We start from the raw sequence: 18424 nt of genomic DNA on the forward strand, positions 1-18424 counted from the left end.
GGAGTCACCCGAGATTTCAAAACGGTTACGGGCGCTATTCACCCGAGATTTCAAAACGGTTACGGGCGCTATTCGGACCCTCGGACTCAGAATAGGGATGGAAGCCCCACACCAGTCTGACAGCGCCGGTGGGCGAGAAGAAGCCGCCCCAGGCCAGCCCTGCGCCCCACCAGGTACCCCGCGCGGAGACCGGCGGAACTCTCCCGGGGAAGCCACGCGCCATCAGTCCCCGAGGTACACCTTGCCCTGGGAGCAATCCTGCCCCAGAGACCCGCCTCACTCCCGCGCGCGCGAAACCGTTCTCCCGCGAGATCGCCCCTCCAACTCCGCCCACTGCTCCGCCCACGGAGAGCTGGCCTGGAGGCCAGACCCCTGTTCGGGCAGTTCCCCGCCCCACCCGAAGGCGCAATCTGAAACTACGCCTTCCACCAGCCAATCATTTCCTCTAGTCGCTCATCATCGAGTTCATCCATCTTTCCGGGGCTTTCGGAAGTCCAAATCCCGGCTCTACACTACAGAAGTGCCTAGGTCCTTCCGGACTGCGCATGCGCATCGACGGGGCCGAAGGGGGGGGAGGGGCGAGTGGCGCAGGCGCAGTAGCATGATCTCCGGGGGTGGTCGCTAAGCACGTGGGTTGTGCTGGCCAGCGCGCCAGTGGAGCTACTGGATCCTCAGTTTCGGTGGTGTCCATCGTGGGCAGCGGACTAATAAAGGCCATGGCACCGGCGGAAATCCTGAACGGGAAGGTGGTCTCCGCGTAAGCACTTGTCATTGTTGTTAGGGCATGTTGGGCTGCAGGCGAGGGTTCTGAGCAGAGTATGCAGGTCCCCATATTCCCATTTTTTTTGCTGGAGGGACACTTGTAGCGCAAGAGTAAGGCTGGCCGGGGGCGTGGGGGAGGACGTAGTATTGAACCCATCACACTTGAAGATCGATCCTCTGCAGTCGAAAAAATGGGGACTTGGGCACCGTCCGCGTTAATAGAAGGGCTCCCTGATGGCGGGCCGGCTGGCGATTGGATTTTGGACCAGTTTTCTTAACCCGCCTGACTGTGCTCCTCAAAATGCAGCTGCTGACGGCTCTCTGCCAGAAGAGAGTGGTTGGGACTGTCTGCAGCACCGTATCAGAACTCAGAAATGCAGTTTCCTCACTTACGCTGTAATTCGGAGCTGAGGAGACAAATTAATAAGATTAATGAGTGACAAAACTTGACAAGGGTACAAGACTGATTAGTGACGGAGGGACCTCTTCCAACCATAGCTTTCCCACTACACCTGAGTCATCATTTGCTAAGTGGAACCCAATAAGCTTTTCCTTTCCCTTCAATTTCATGCTCCTCTAATACCCTTGTCTGCATCCAGGCCCTAGAGTTACTTTCAAGTTTGGCTCCTGGGTCCTGACACTATTCTGTGTAGCATTTGGCCTCTGCTTGTTCTACCTATATAGGAAATGTAAATGCTTAACTGGTGGATATGATTGCCAGACTTACTCCCAAGAAGTACACCCTGCTGCTTTTTGTCTGGGAGGTAGGTGACTAGTGGGAAACTATGAGAGTAGGAGAGGAAAGGATACATTTTGTGTGACTCTCCGACTGTTGATCTTGGGGCCTTTGACTTCGCAGTTATTTAATAACTACCATAGTTGGCAACAGTAATTGTCTTGTAAACCTGCCAACTCTGTGGGTAAAAAGGTTTTTGAGTGTATTAGGGAGTCACTGGTAGTGAAAACCATCCTGGGGCAAAATGATTTTTCCTGGAAGGTAGAGATGGTGGACAAAGAAGGTGAGATGTACAGTAAATGGTAATGAATCTTCCACATTGGGAAAGAGAAACTCCAGACTTTGAGACTGGAAGTCACAATACATCTGAGTGCTTTTGAACATGTGGTATGCTGAATTACATTGTTTCTGCTTGACTTTGCTTTTGGTTTGCCTTCAGTCAAACCTACTCCCTTTACCAGTGGCTTTTTCTGATAAAGTCTTTTTAAAAAGACTGGTTGAAGAGATAATTTAGGCTTGCTTCTTGGCAGGCCACTGAAAATAGGTGCTCAATGGGTATGTTTTTGTTGAATGGAGAGCAAGTTAAATATGTTTGTTAACTCCACAAAGGCAAATACATGCATTGTCTTGTTTATGTCTATGTCCAAAATACCTAGAAATCTTTCCTTAGTAGTTAGTTATGTGGCTTTAAGCAAATTAGTTAACCTATCTATACCAGCACTTCCTCTGATGTAAAATAAAGATAATATGTAGACCATTGAGTTGTTAGGAGAAATTAAATGAGTTCTTAGCTGAAGAACATTTAGAGTTATTCCTGACATGTAATAAGTGTTCAACACATGTTAGCTGTGTTAATGATTAGAAATTAGTTAATGTATACATGGATGATTGATTCATGATCTTTTTGACAGTGATAGGTGCTTGAGATCTATTTCAATGGTTCCCAATATTAACTCACATTGAAGTCACTGAGGAAGATTTTGTTTACTATTTCTTTTTATTTAAACATGAATACATACAGGGGTGCCCTGATGGCTCAGTCACTGAGACTTCCAACTCTTGATTTTGGCTCAGATCATGATCTTGTGGTTTGTGAGTTTAAGCCCCTGTTAGGGTCTGTGCTGAGACCACAGAGCCTGCTTGGGATTCTCTCTCTGCCCCCCCTCCCCCTCAAAAAAACCCAAAAACTTTAAACATTAATACATACAGTGAGTGTGCCTATCATAAGTATACAACTCAATGAATTTTTTGCAGCTGAACTTAATAGCACCCAGATCAAGAAATGGCATTGACACCCAAGAAGCCCTCCCTTCCTAAACCTCCAGTCACCATCCCCAACAAAAGTCATCATTTTTAAGAAATATTTGTTTTTGAGAGGAGAGGAGGGGCAGGGAGAGAGGGATACACAGAATCTGAAGCAGGCTTCAGGCTCCGAGCTGTCAGCATAGAGCCCAATGTGGGGCTCGAACTCATGAACCTTCAGATCTCGAGCCGAAGTTGGACACTCAACCAACTGAGCCACCCAGGTGCCTCAAAGGTAGTCATTCACCTGACTTCTAACAATGTAGATTAATGTTGCCCGTTTTTGAACTTTATATAAATGGCATTGTATGGCATAAAGACTTCTGGGTCTGGCTTCTTTCAATGAACATTGTGTTTCTGAGATTATTTCATATTGCATGTAGTTGTAGTTCATTTACTCTCATCGCTGTGTTGTATTCTACTATATGAATATGCTACTATTTACTCATCCAGTAAATAGGACACTTAGGTTTCTAGTTTTGGTGATTAGGAGTTTTACTGTTACGAGCATTCTTTTGCATGTCTTTTGATGGAACATATGCATATTTCTGTTGGTTACATATTTAAGAGGATTGTAGAGTAGTAGGACAAATATGTATAATTGTATTTAGTAGAAATTGCCAGTCTTTTCCAAGATAGTTTTGCCAATGAGTCTCATAGGGTACTTTTGAAACATCAATGCCTGGTGCCCACACCAGACTGATTTCATTTGAATTGGCTAGCAATAAGCCACTGGATTCAAATATTCTCTAAATCTTTTAAAACCTCATTTCTATGATTCTAATGCATCTTGAAAGTGAGAACCACTTATTTAAAACCTTACATAGAGATCCAGTTCTCATCATTGAAGTATGGCAACGATTTGGCTATAAGGATTGAAAGCATTCTCTGGAAAAGACTTCCAGGTACTGGAGGGGTCCCCTCTACACAGCCTGCTCAGAGCTGACATAGCTAACTTTTTACATTGCCCTGTGGTAGAGCAGTCAGTTAGTTCCTAACACAGTTCTTACAGGAGCATTAAGACCAGGGTCTCCTTGTCCTTACAGAAGATCTGTCTTTCATGTGCTAATAAAATGGTTCAGAGACTGCCATACCTTGCCACCTTGACCTTCATGGAGCTTGTAGTACTCACAGTTCCTCAGAGAGAGGGAGCCTTGGCAGGGGAAACAGCCTTCCTGGCTCATGGGGATCTTGCAATTCCCCAGCAACTTGTACTCAGGCTGCAATAGGTTTCTGACTTGGCTGCTGGCTCAGTGGGAATCTGAAGAACAAGATTCAGCTTGAGTAGGCTGGATTGCAGGCGGAGGCTCTGGGCAGGGTATCCCCACCTGTCGTCTTTTACTGGGTCAGGGACACTCTTGAGAGGAAAGGTAAGTGAACTTCTTACATTGCAACCAGGGACCCTGGAGTCCAAGGAAAGGGTCCCTCATTCCCCAAGTTTCAGATCAGCTTTCTTGGTTGCCAGCAACTGTTGGGTCTCTCTGGGGATAAATTTGCAAGCCTTCAAGGGCTCTGGGCAGTTTCTTCCCTGATACAGTGTTTGGAATGTAAAATCCCTTCCTTGGGGGGAGAAAGAGTGGAACAGGCCATGAGTTCTACAGTCAGAATTTCTCCAAAATCCAGTCCACTCGATCCATCCCATCCTGCAGCTGAGGCAATAATAGTTGAGGATAGAAAGTGATGCGATTTGGCCACAGGTTAATGGCAGAGGTTCAATTGGAACCAAGTCTCGTTCACCCAGCACATGGCATTTTTCACGCTCTCAGGCACTTATAACTTTGCTGAAAGGAATTTCGTAAACTAATCTTTGTCTTACTTAAGAGCAGTCTCTCATTGCTGTGCTTCCCACTGCTGAGAAGACCATCCTTGACTTTTGTTTACTTTTATTATTGTTTATTTTATTATTAATTTTATTATTTTTTTATCATTTATTATTTTATTATTCCTTTATACCTTCCTGGAAGCCAGGACTAGACAGAGTTCATCATTTCCAGATTCCATCTCTGCCTGTTCTACCCTGTGGGAAATCTGGGATCTAGTTGCCAAATTGTCTCCCTTTGGGAGGAACACCCCATTTCTCCCTTAAGGGGAGTTTGAAGGTTGCAGTCCAAGTTTGACAGTTGGGAGAAATCTGAGGGTCAGAGACAAGTGTGTGTCGTTTTTGGGTATTTATTGACTTATTCAACAAATATCTCTGTGCCTCCCGTATGCAAGCACTCTTCAGGACCTAGAGATGATGGCAGTAAGCAAAATAGCTCAAATCCCTGTTTCTGGAGTTTGTGTATTGATGGGTAGAGACACACAATAAAGTAGGTACAAAAATGTGAGGTGGTGAGATGTGCCAAAGGGAAAACCAGGGCAAGGAAGAGGGACAGAGATTCCTGCCACATGGGGGGACTGTAATTTTAAATATGGGAATTAAGCTCATACTATTGTAAAAGTGACTTTGGGGCAAATACTTGAAGGCTGTGGGGCCATGAGCCTACCGATGTTATGGGGAAGAGGGTTCCTGACCAAAAGCAAGCCTGTGCCATGGACCTTTGACCTCATTCTTTATTAAATGACTGCCTTAGGGTCAACAGTGAGGGCCCCAGAGAAGCTGACTAAGCATAACTGGGTGAAGTACACTGTCTTTGGCGGTAACCCACCACCTTGGCTTAAAAGAGGTGTCCTTAAAGAGACAAAGGGATGGAAATTAGATGGAGGAACCGCCCTGATTTGTGTGGTGCCTAAATGGGGTATCTCCTGATCAGATGGGGGCCCTAAATGCGGGGCAACAATCAGGTGGAAGCCTGTGGGGACGAGGGAGGTGAAAGAATTCACCTGAGGCAGAACAAAGGAGGTACAAGTTTATTGAATATGCAGCGAGGGAGAGGAGAGGCTGTCTGCTTGGAGGCAGTGGAAAGAGGCAGCTTTTCAGGAGGGAAAATGAGAGGTTTGGTGACATATGGAATTTTCCCTTTTTTGGTAACTGGCTGGTTGTAAGCAGCCCATTGGTCCGTTAAGGCCTCTGGATATTTCAGGGTGGGTCGCCTGATGGGCCTGTCTGTGTTCAGCCTGGTGGTCACTGTGGCCCTTTCTGTATTCCTTTGCTCAAGCCTGCCTGCCTAAAAGTGGCCTCCACAATTTGGTTTTTAGGCTAGAAATTACAATTCTTACCTGTGTGTGCTTTTCAAAGTGAGACTTGCTGGATTTTGTGTGATTTGTTTGCTGCTTCTTCTGTTTGATATACCTGAGCCCACTCCTTCCATTGGTGGCATTTTTCTTGGTCAGGTCTTCTTTCTGCAAAGACTGGTTGTGAAGAGACAGGCAGCTTGCTACTTGTCAGGCCCTGAGAGAAGGTGCTCTTAGTTTTTCTGGGTTGAGCAGAGCAAGTTGGATAAGTTTGTATGCTCCCTGTGGGCGGAATCCCCAGATCTAGACATAGCGCTGCTCCCTCTGGGGAGCACGGGTAACTTAATTTACCTCTTTGTGCCTTAGTTTCCTCATCTGCATGTTGCGGATAGTGATGGCACATAATTCATAAGGTTGTTGAAATTAAATGAGTCATTCATTACTTTGAAAGCATTTGGAGCAGTTCCTGGCCCATGGTGGGTTTTAATGAATTGGTGCTTTGTAGTTAGTATCTGTTGAATAAATAAGTGGTGTCTGTGTTTATCCAGGCTGTGTCTTTGGTAGCTGCCTTATAACCTTGAACCTTAAAATTAGAATTTGTCCTACTGATCAAATATAAAAATGGAACCGTGCTATACATTTAGCTCCAGGGCTAGAAAAATTATTTCTGTGAAAAGAATTTGCCCACCACAGAGAAGGGCTGCTAAATGTTGATAAGCTTTTCATTTTGTCCTGTAGATAAAATACCTGTAGACCTTTTGTGCTTAAAAAGATTTGCCTGTAATGAGATCCAAAGTGCAGGCCTTTCAGAAGTTACACGGAACCTCGAATGCCCAAGCTGGCTTGACTCTGGGAGCCTTGCAGGGGAGTGGGATCCTCTGCGATGTTGTAACTAGACCGCCTATCTAGGCTACTGGAGTATTGTTGTAAGCAGACCCTGGCAGAGACTGGAGCTGGCAGCCAACTACTGTGGCCATGGCTCCAGCGAAAATCCTGAGGATGTGGCCCAAGAATAAGTGTCTGTCCTCATCCATCAAGAAGGTTGGCACCAGGCAGTTTGGGATTTGGACAGTGGGGCTTTGAGTAGGGGTGTGTGGTCCCTTGTGTTTCCCTCAGGAAGAAGGAATATCAGGTTAGCCTAGCATGGAGTAGGGTCCCTGGAGCAGAGGGAAAAGGCACCCTCTCCTTCCATGGACCCTGGTAGGGGCTGAGCAGGGTAGAAAGACCAGGGCAAGTTAGTGAGCCTTGCTTTCCTCTCTTTTCCTCTTCTGTACTGTGGGGGTGGCCGTAGCAATTATTTATACCCTGGGGTTGCAGAGAGGATTAAAAGGGTGTGTAATGTAAGGCTCTCAGAACCACAGAGCTACTGTGGTTACGACTGTATCCACTGAGGTCTGATCCATAGTGTTGAAAGTTCCCAGCACCCCTGCACTGTGCAGTTAGCTCCCCTTGATGCTCTCCTGTAAGGTATCTCCTGGCACTGTCCCTCCGTGAGCTTGAAGGAGTGGGTGGCGGATGGTGCCACAGTCAGGATTCCTCAGCCACCCTGGCCACCTCACCCTCCACTTTGCAGTTTCTAAAGCTTTGGCCAGAATGACTAACTTGACCAAGACTTACAAGGCTGGGGGGGTGGGGGGGGGGGGTGGGGGGAAGAGTTATAAGGCTGATGGCAGGGACTCCACAGTGTATTTTTCTTCCTAGCCAAGGGCTTGTTACTTGCTTGCCAAAAGGAATTGCAAACTTGTATCCTCCTGTTAGGAGATGAAAGGACAAATTAAATCAGTTTGGAAGGCTCCCAGACTGCTTCTCTTCAGAAAGTCATTTTCAAGGTTGGAGACAAGTCAAACCTTCTTGCTTTGTTAGCTAAGTTTTTCTTTTCACCCTTGATAAGAAGTTCTTCCCCTAGAGCCTGGGCTGGAGAGGTATAGCTTTGTGTTACTGGTGTTTGAGGAGTACCAGGAAAGAGGGAGTATTTCTGTAAAAGGTTTTGCCAGAGCCTAAAAGGAATTTATCTTCAGTGACCTAACGTGATAAATGATCTTTCGTTTTGGTTCCAAGTACTAGTCCTTGTAAGCAGCCTCCTAAAAATTTATTTATTTATTTACTCACTCATTCATTTATAATTTACTTAAAATTTTTTATGTTTATTTATATTTGAGGGGTGGGGAGAGAGACAGAGACAGAATCTGAAGCCGACTCCAGGCTCTGAGCTGTCAGTAAGCAGAGAGCCTGATGTGAGCCTTGAACTCCTGAGCTGTGAGATCATGACCTGCGCTGAAGTCGGCCGCTCAATGGACTGAGCCACCCAGTTTCCCCAAGCAGCCTTTTAGATGTAAGCCCTTTTTACCCAAGTTTTTCCTTTAGCTTTCCATAAAAGTAGAAAGCTTAGGTCTTTGTGAGGCTTTTCTCAGAGAGAGCTCTTGGCATGCTCTTCCTCTCCAACCAGAGGCCCCCAGTCTTCCACCTTCTTTCCACATTCTGCTTGGATGATGATCCAAAGACCTCTTGGACTTGGGCCCAAAAGCAGCTCTGATGGCCAGATGTGTGGTTAATGGGGAGACTAACTCTGCGTGTTGGGCTCTTGCTTACAGAGCCTCATACGTGGGGCCATCCTGTGATGTCTCATAACTCTTGTTACCAACTGACAGTTACAAAATGGTGGCCTAGCAGCCAGATGTAGTTATACATTTTGTTGGGCTTACAGAGTTATTTTTTAAAATTGGATTGCTTTCCAGCACATTTATGTGTATAATTATACCCCAAAATCTGGAATCCTGACTTTTTGAGAGGAAAGGGAAAGCTTAGCAATGCTGTGCTCTCTATTCTTAATGTTACCAAGTTTGTTGGATCAGAGTAGAAGCTTCCCCCTCTCCCCTGTGAGGGGGAAGGGTGGTGGGACCACATTGTTCAGGAATCCTACCACACTTGGTTGTGTCCACCTGGAGTTGGCAGTGTTTTCCACTTTGTGACCTTTTTCTTTTCTTTTTTATTTTTTTAATTAAAAAAAAATTTTTTTTTAACGTTTTATTTATTTTTGAGACAGAGAGAGACAGAGCATGAACAGGGCAGGGGCAGAGAGAGAGGGAGACACAGAATCAGAAACAGGCTCCAGGCTCTGAGCCATCAGCCCATAGCCCGACGCGGGGCTCAAACTCACAGACGCGAGATCGTGACCTGAGCTGAAGTCGGTCGCTTTAACCGACTGAGCCACCCAGGTGCCCCTTGTGACCTTTTTCTAATGCACCTTTTTTCTGTCTGTCTCTCTCTCTAATGCGCATTTAATCCACTTTTAAAATTGTACATTTCAGGAAGCTTTTCTTGACCAGTTCAACCTGGTTTCCCAGCTCCATGTGTTCTCTCTAGATCAGTGGTTCTCAAATGCGGCCAGTTTGCCCTTTTCTCCACCCCAAGGCACATTTAGTCAGGGCACATTTGGATGTGTCTGGAGACATTTTTGGTTGTCGGTTGGGGACTTGTCATCTATGCTGGTGGCATCAAGAGGTAGAAGCCAGGGATGTTCCAGAGCATCCTACAGTGCACAGAAGAGGCCCCTCCAACGAATAATTATCTGGCCCAAATGTCAGTAGTGCAGAGATTGATAAACCCTGATCTAGAAACTTAAGGAAAGTAGTTATTGTATCATTGTGTATATGGATTAATGATACCTTGTATACTCACTGAGAATTAGAAGATTCACTAGAATTTTACACCATTAGCTGTTTTCACGTCCTGAATGTCAGGCACTTTACCTTCCTTAGGTCTTGGAGAGATTGGATGGAAGAATTTTACATTAGAAATTTTTATTGGAGCATGAAATGGATTCACATTAAGTTTTCAAATATATATTTGAGGTATCTGTCAAGTTTAGTGTATATTTGCATTAATTATAATAATTCTTACATTAAATATTTTATTCTTCAACATAATGAAGGAAAGTACTGATACTAGTTGATCTGTATACTGATACAGTATAGCTGTTGCTATTATACCATGTATCAGTGAAAACAATCAGGTGTTTTTTAAATGCTTATTTTTTTATTTTGAGAGAGAAAGAGAGAAAATCCCAAGCAGGCTCCAGAGCCTGGCACGGGGCTCAGTCTCATGACCTGAGCTGATATCAAGTTTGACAATTAACTAACTGAGCCACCCCAGGACAACCCTCCCCACCTCCCTCCCCCTTTCTTTTTTAATAATTGAAAACAGTTCTAACAAGAAGGTAATTTAGACTTTTAATTTAACTTAACTAAGAATTTGAAATATATGTATTTCTTGGAACACTAGGTGGCCTCACAATCACAATTGTTTTTACAAGAAACTACGTGTTTTTGTTTTTGTTTTTTAATTTGAAGTATTTATTTTTAGCAGCATAACATTGTATGGACAAATGAGATAAAACAACAAATGAACAGCATGAAAACAATGCAAATAAAATATGTGTGTTTTGCACAGTTAAAACCTTACAACAATAATTTACTCCTTGGGAAGTTGGGCAAAAGAAATTTGTGTCCTTTAGAAAAGCCCTACATACTGAATGAAGATGAATGTCCTTCCTTTTTCTCTGATCGGTTACTAAAGGTATATTCTGTTCACCTTTGAGAATCACTTGGGAATTACTCTAAGCTTGTGTTGTATTTCAGTGTTTGTTGACTGAGGCAGCTTTATTTTCATCATGTAGATTTCTCAGCCAGGTGGTTAAATACCCTTTACTGCCTCCTTTTTCTACCTATAGCTTCTGTTGAAATGGCCCTGTTGGGTTATATTTTAGCAATGCTTTTGTCTCTGTCGTAAAATGTCCAAAATTTGAAAATGAGCCAACATTTTATATCATAAAGAATGAGTTGTAATTTGTACTGGGCTTTTCCAGGAGTAATTGTACAACTTTGGCAAAAGAAATCTGGGTGACTATTTACGGGTATTATCTGACTGGGACTCTCTGGGGGTAATGTGATTCTATAGGGACATGCATCTTTGACTTATTGATTAGACTCTTTAACAACTGTATGTGGCAGAAGTTAAGTTGGAGAAAATAGTAATGCACATGACTCTTATCTATACAGATTTAAACAAATTTTGACAGGTTGAAATATAAATGATTAAAAAAAATTTTTTTTTGAATGTTTATTTTTGAGAGAGACAGAGCGCGAGCAGGGGATGGACAGAGAGACACACACAGAATCCGAAGCAGGCTCCAGGCTCTGAGCTGTCAGCACGGAGCCCAACACGAGGCTTGAACCCACGAACTGCGAGATCATGACTGAGGCAAAGTCAGCTGCTTAACTGACTGAGCCACCCAGGTGTCCTGAAATATAAATGATTTCTACCTTGCTTTTCACCCCTTAGACAAAAAGATACCTCCAGACATTGCATTTTATTGGCCAAGAGCAATGCTTCTCAACTTTGGGTACTATTAACATGTGGGCTAGATAATTGTTTGCATTGCATTGTAGGATATTTAGTTGCATCCCTGGCCTCTACCCACTAGATGCCAGTAGCAACTTAGTTAAAACTGCATCTGTGTCTGTATCTAATCGGCTATGATTATTTTACTAGTATCAGTTTAACAGGACCAGAGGCTTTAATGGTTTACTGCCACTTTGTCTTACCACATTCACCTGCACTTTAGTACTGATTTCTCCTCCACTGACATTGAGATGTATCTTCCCTTAGGTTTTAGAGAATGTTCATGCAGGATGGTGAGACTCTGGCATATGGAGGTCTACCATCCAGGCATCAGGGGTGTTCTCCAAGTGCCTATTTCTGCCTCACTTTTCCCTGAATCTTTATTAGCAGTGTAACCTCATGGGCCATGGCTGGAAATCAAGGCATCTGCAACTCAAGAAAGTTTCTGTTGATTTAGCGGGTGTCAGTGTTTCAGAAGGTGTTCTGTGATGTGGCATTTTAGCTTTCTGGAAGTAATGAACTATGAAAACTAAAGAGTTTCCCAGCATTTAACTCCTCATAGCTCTCTGACCCTAAAATAAAGGTAGATGAGGGAGAGAGTGTGAACTTTTCTCCATGTCTTTTATAGTTTCTGAGCTTCAAGCATGCTTGCACTTGGCTGTTGTTATTCTGCTTTTCTTTCCAGAGTTCCTCAGTTAGTGGCCAACTCAGAAACCGAGGCAGGGAAAACCTTATAAGGGACCGTGGAGACCTTGTTACAACTGTCTTTTTAAATTTTTTTAAAAATATTTTTTAATTAAAAAAATTTTTAAACATTTATTATTTAGAGAGGGGGCACAAGTGAGCGAGGGCGGTACCACAAGGGGCAGAGAGAGGGAGAAAGAGAGACAGAGAGAAAGAGAGAAATGGGGCTCACCGGAAGCCGGTCTCGTGCTGACTCCATGCAGGACTTGAACTCACAAACCATGACACCATGACCTGAACCCAAGTCAGATGCTTAACGACTGAGCCACCGAGGCACCCAGTTTTTTTTTTTTTTAATTACAACAATCTCGGTTGTTGTTGTTTTTTTTTTCTCCTCGCTAAAACAGAAAAGTTTCTGCATATTGCTTTAGTGTTTTGGGCTGTCTAATTCTTGCTGATTGTGGTTTATGTGCATTTTTAAATGTTTCATTGCTATTCTGATCATGTCTCATAAGGAGACCTAAATGTTAGCTTTTAAACAAATCTTTCTAGTTGGAAGAATAACCCTGCTAATGCAACTTCAAAAATAGTCCTGCTTCTTAGAGAAAAGCTTAAGGGAGTCACTGTAACTGATCTCAGTCTATGATCTTTTTTAGAAAAAAAAAATTGCACACTTAGATCCATTTAAATTATAGCATAGAAAATACAGAACATTTTGTTCTTTGCTCTTAACCTAGTGGGCTGAAATATTTTCCACCTATACCACCTTGTAGTACTGGGTTCTCATAGCTTGCTACCTGCTGGGTAAGGATATTACTTTTAGTTGTCCCTAGAGTCCCTTCTTCAGGCCTCAGATGGTCATTATTCTAGAATCCTTATAAGATTTGGGAAATGAATTCACAGTATCAGTATGAAATCTGCTCTGTGCCTTAAAATATTTGTAGTTGTCAATCTTCCCAGCTCTATTTTACACCCCCTCCCCAAACCTCAAGAGTCATCGGTAGCCCCGCATTTTCTCTGTGCTTCATGTTAATATATCTAGAATCCAGCCACTTCTTGCCAGCTATGGATACCAGAGTCCAAGGCACCATCCCCTCTGGCCTGGATTTTTGCAATTTGAATAGCTTCTTGCTTGTGTCCCAGATTCTCACCATTCTCCCTTTAGTCTGTTCCCAGTTCAGCAGCCAGGAGTAATTTTTCAGAAATGTTAAGTCCTGTCATGTCAGCCCTGTTCCAAGTCTTCTAACAGCTTCCTATCACATTCAGAATAAAAGACAGGCACCCCGCTTTACCCTATCCGGTTACCGCTTCTCCTGGGACCCCATTTACCCACTCAGAGCCTTTGCGCTTGCTGCTTTCAGCTAATTGGCTTTCAGAACACCACATGACTGCTTAGAGTCTGTTTCTATATCTTGAAATAGGAAGGCCTCTCCTCCCTTGGCCATCTCGTAACATTATTGAGAATTTCGGATACAGGTTTCCTCCACTATTCGACAGTACAGTATTCCTATGAAACCTTTCATAAGCCAAAGTGGCACAAAGCAAAGAAGCAGGTTTGGAAAATTTTTCAAGCATTCCAAGACCCAAAAAATAACCTCACTTAGGCTTCTTTGATACCTGAGGACACATCTTGCTAATAGATGCGCAAAATACATGGAGATAAAGCCCAGACACTCACACAGTTCAAAGCTCTCGTGGCTTCATGCTGAATTGCTGAGTTCCCCAGGAGGGAGCTGGGGAGTGCCCTTCAGGAAGGGCTTGCTGCAAAACAAACACTAAATGCTGTTTTGTTTTTGTTTTTGCTTTTTTTCCCCATAAAGCAAAAATCCTCTGTATTCCTTTGGGCTAGTGAAAACAGATATTAACAGAGGTTTTTCTGAAAAGCAAAGTGGCAAACCTGAACTTTTGAAAAGCAGGGAATCCCTGCAACGAGCTGTTTCCTCTCATGGTTCCTTGTTAATGTCTTACGTTGTGCCTGGCAATGGTTCCCCCCCAAGTGAGCTTTGTTTGGGTTGGGAGGGCTAAAGGAGAACCTGTAGGAACCTGTGCCTAGGCCTTTGTGTTAATATAATGGTTGGAGGGAAGGGAGGGGACAGGAGAGAGTTGAGTAGCCCAGCACTACACCTAGTTATCATGGTGGGGAGGCAGCCAAGGCTAGGACTGCTGGGGAGTTTCAGAGGCAGGGCCAGTGGAAATGCCACGTGTTTCCTGTTCTCTTGTGTTAGAGCAGAACTGTGATCTCCAGGTCAAATCTCTGATAGAAAAATCCAACAATCTGTTCATTCTTTTGAACTATATTATTGTATGGGATAATTGATACAAATGATTTTTAAAAATAAGGTCACAAGCTTGAGATGATGAGGGAATGTGGGGCAAGCCGAGGGCAAGGTGCAGGCTAACAGCAAGCCCACCCCCACCCCCGCCCCCATCAGTGGGACATGTATGATATTCCTTGGACACTCCCAGGCTACCCAAAAACATGGAAAGGACAAAAAACAAATGGTTAAACTGATAAGAGTCTCCACCAGTTTACCAGAAAAAGGCAATCCCATTATAGCCTAAAGTCCAGGAACTCCCTAGTGTCTTAAAGTCAATGCTTTGCTGGAGGGAAAACCACCTTAGCTTGACAATAGCTAGGCCTCCAGCATGTGAAAGTCTGGAAACTCCCTCTTGACTTTATCTCTCCCGATTGCATAAAATGGTCACCCCCTACGCCTGCAGTGTAACTCTTCCTGCAGTGTAACTCTTTCTGCCTACGGGTCCTGTCCCCTTGCTTTAATAAAATCACCTTTTTGCTCCAAAGATGTCTTTAAGATTTCATTCTTGGTTGGGGCCCCTGGGTGGCTCAGTGGGTCAGGCGTCCGACTTCACCTCAGGTCATGATCTGGCGGTTTGTGAGTTCGAGCCCTGTGTTGGGCTCTGTGCTGACAGCTCAGAGCCTGGAGCCTGCTTTGGATTCTGTGTCTCCCCCACTCTCTGCCCCACCTATGCTCATGCTCTGTCTCTGTCTCTCTCTCTCTCAATAATAAATAAACGTTAAAAATTTTTTTTAAAGAATTCTTTCTTGGTTGTTGGCTCCAGACTCCATGAACCCCCCATCACCTCAAAACTTCATCAGAAATACAATTTTGAAGTCTTAAGTATGACTTCTTGTATCATTTAACATTCTTACCATTGACGAGGCTAATCCAAATAATCTATTTCTTGTAACACCCGTGCCTATTTATGTCCGTTGTTTATAAGTGTGGAGGACTGGAGCAGGAACTAATCAAGTCAGAAAGAGGGAAGAGATGTTTGTAATGTCCATATATATTTCGTATGTCAAATGTGGTTGAGATGAAGAAAGGCAAGTGATGTAATCTAATGTACTTGATGTCTTGTGTTGTCGAGAAGTTGTATGTTGGTAAATTGATTTGTCCTTTGTTTCATGAGAGGTTATACTTTTAACCTTGTGTTAAATTCTTCTGTAAGGAAAATTCTTTTGTGAATTGGAATATATTTATAAATTTATTGACTTTGGAGTGCGATTCATTGATTGTCATTCAGCCTTATGTGGGTACCCTGTGATCATCTTAGCAGGGAAAGTTGAGCAGGTGTGAGCTGTAGTTCTTTCCTGCAAAAGTTTTTCATTTAGCACCTGGAGAGGGGGAATGCTGAAAAAGATGAAGATTAACAGCCTTCCAGAAGTGTTGGTTCAAGTTTTCATTTATTCACTCTATGATTTTGAATGCCGTCAACTGATCTGTTTTAAACTAAATGTCCTCATTCCACATGGCCCAGTCAGTGTAGTTAGGAGTTAGAATCTAAGATCCACATCTACTCGAGTCCTGGAAAATGGATGCGTATCCCTAATATCCTCAATTATACCAGATAATGTCTATTCAAGGGAGGTATTTTTAATTTAAAAGAGAAACGGCCTCTTATTAAATGACTTACTTGCGCTTGAGACATTCAGTGTTAATTCCAACCTTTCCTTTTTCTCTAGGCAAATAAGGGAGAGACTGAAGAACCAAGTCACTCAGATGAAGGAGCAAATTCCCGGTTTTATACCAGGCCTGGCAATTTTACAGGTATTATGATAGTGTATTTGCACGAATATCCTCTTTTCCCAACTCATGAGTAGCACTTCAGACAGCAAGCACTTCACACATCTTCCTTCCTTTCTCTTTCTCTTTCTCTTTCTCTTTTTCTTTCTCTTTCTCTTTCTCTTTCTCTTTATTTCTCTCTTTCTCGGTTTCGTGAAACCTCCTCATACCTTTTCAGGCTCTCTCTGCAGGCCGCTCTTCTTCAGCTCAGCTGGTACATGTTGCTATATCCTGGCGTCTGCTATTCTCTGGGGGCACGCACCTCTTCCGTAGTCCAGTGTCCCTAGACCTTTGGTCTCGGGATCCCTTTACGCTTAAAAAATTTTAAGACCTTAACGACTTTTTGTTTATATGGATTCACCCATTGATGTATACTGTATCAGAAGTTAAAATGTTTTTAAATATTTATACGTTTTAAAATATCAATAGTAAGTTTATTATATGTTAGAATGAGTAACATTCTTATGAAAAAAATAACTTTGAGGAAACAAAATTGAGGGGAGCTTGGGTGGCTCAGTTGGTTAAGCGTCCAACTTAGCTCAGGTCATGATCTCACGGCTTGTGAGTTTGAGACCCGCTTTGGCCTCTGTGCTGACAGCTCAGAGTCTGGAGCCTGCTTGGGATTCTGTGTCTTCCTCTCTCTCTGCCCTGCCCCAGCTTATGCTCTCTCTCTCTCTCTCTCTCTCTCTCTCTCTCTCTCTCAAAAATAAACATTTTTAAAAATTTTAAAAATAAAATAAAAAACAAAATTTAGTGAGAAGAGGGACATTATTTTGCACTCTGCTATCTGGCTTAATGAAAGACACCTGGATTCCCATCTGCTCCTGTGTTCAACCTCTTGCTATGTGTTGGCTTGGTTGAAATATATGAAGAAAATCTGGACTTGTATAGATGTATAGTTGTAAAAAGGAAGAGGGTTTTTTTGTTGTTGTTTCGTGTTTGTTTGTTTTTGTAGTCTTCCCAGGTAATTGTGGATACTTTTGTTACTACAACAGGACTCAGTAAGTTTTTATAGTTTAGTTGCAATGTGGAATCTGACACTGTGCAGTGAACTCTCGTGCTTGGTTACATCCAAACCCACTGCTTTATGTTGTAGTTTGAATGGATATTTACCCATGCTTGGTTTGTTTTGTCTTCATTCCTCATTTAGAAAATAATGGTTCACTGAATTATGCAGATCTTCTGAATGTTAACACATTTCATTACGCAATGTATAGAAAAGCACAATCATTAGTATCACAACACACTTATCAGAAGAGTCTTTGATTATTGAGAAGCTTGAGGAGCTCACAGGAGTGGATAAAAAAACTTCTGATTTTCACTTGAAAGCTCAGATTTTACCTTTGGCAACAAATACTATTAAGCTATTTTCCTTCAAGTAGCAGGCTTGCTCTGTCCAGTTTTGAGGAGATATTTGCCAGATATTCAAGCGTGAATAATCATTGTTTGTCAGCTGTTTTTTCAAGTAAAGATAGCGTTCCATGTAAAACTGTGGCAGTTCAGGGGCGCCTGGGTGGCGCAGTCGGTTAAGCGTCCGACTTCAGCCAGGTCACGATCTCACGGTCCGTAAGTTCGAGCCCCGCGTCGGGCTCTGGGCTGATGGCTCGGAGCCTGGAGCCTGTTTCCGATCTGTGTCTCCCTCTGTCTCTGCCCCTCCCCCGTTCATGCTCTGTCTCTCTCTGTCCCAAAAATAAATTAAAAAAACGTTGAAAAAAAAATTAAAAAAAAAAAAAAAAAAAAAAACAACTGTGGCAGTTCAGCTGGCCAGGAGAAAAAGCACAGGGCTTTTCTTGGAGACCACTGCTTCTGTGTGGGGCACGAGTGTTTGATGAGCCCTTCCCAGTTCCCCACACAGGATATAAAAAGACATGTATGCAAGGGTTGAGGTTTAATAAAATTAATCATTTTTACTGCTTCATCGAGAGCAGTTCTACACTTGATCTTAGCCAAAAGGCCGAGAAGCAATCGAGAGCACTTTAAGTGAAATTGACATCTGTTTTTACTGAGTGTGGCAGTGACTAGTATAGTTTGGTGCCATTGCCTTGGTTTGTGCTAAGTCTCACCCACCATTGGCTTTGCAGCCTCCATACAGATGTGAAAAAGGCAGATGACATCACGGTATCATTATAAAGTAGTCTGGCCCTTGAAAGGGTCTTGGGGTTCCCTCAAAAGTGGGTAAGCTGCCCCAAATCTGGTAGTTTAACCTGGCTCTTGATACCAGCTCTAGGTCAGTAACAACTTCTTTTTTTTTTTTTTTTTCCTTTTTTCTTTTTTAAAAAGTTTATTGTTGGATTTACATCCAAGTTAGTTAGCATATAGTGCAACAGTGATTTCAGGAGTA

General features: G+C 43.2%; 1 protein-coding gene and 1 non-coding gene across 2 annotated transcripts in view; one reads left to right on the forward strand and one right to left on the reverse strand.

The window, feature by feature from the left end:
- The first annotated feature begins 596 nt into the window (after positions 1 to 596).
- Positions 597 to 18424, forward strand: part of MTHFD1 (methylenetetrahydrofolate dehydrogenase, cyclohydrolase and formyltetrahydrofolate synthetase 1) — a 62096-nt gene continuing 44268 nt past the window's right edge. Inside the window, exons 1-2 of the mRNA XM_047862313.1 lie at positions 597 to 757; positions 15984 to 16068. Of these exons, the coding sequence (XP_047718269.1) occupies positions 717 to 757; positions 15984 to 16068 (126 nt within the window). The 5' untranslated portion in view covers positions 597 to 716. The remainder of the gene's footprint in view (positions 758 to 15983; positions 16069 to 18424) is intronic.
- On the reverse strand, positions 17851 to 18049 carry LOC125169366 (U2 spliceosomal RNA). The gene has a single exon (XR_007153668.1). It is a non-coding gene; the product is annotated as a U2 spliceosomal RNA (small nuclear RNA).

This window comes from Prionailurus viverrinus, chromosome B3 (assembly GCF_022837055.1).
Source record: "Prionailurus viverrinus isolate Anna chromosome B3, UM_Priviv_1.0, whole genome shotgun sequence".
Lineage (NCBI taxonomy): Eukaryota > Metazoa > Chordata > Mammalia > Carnivora > Felidae > Prionailurus > Prionailurus viverrinus.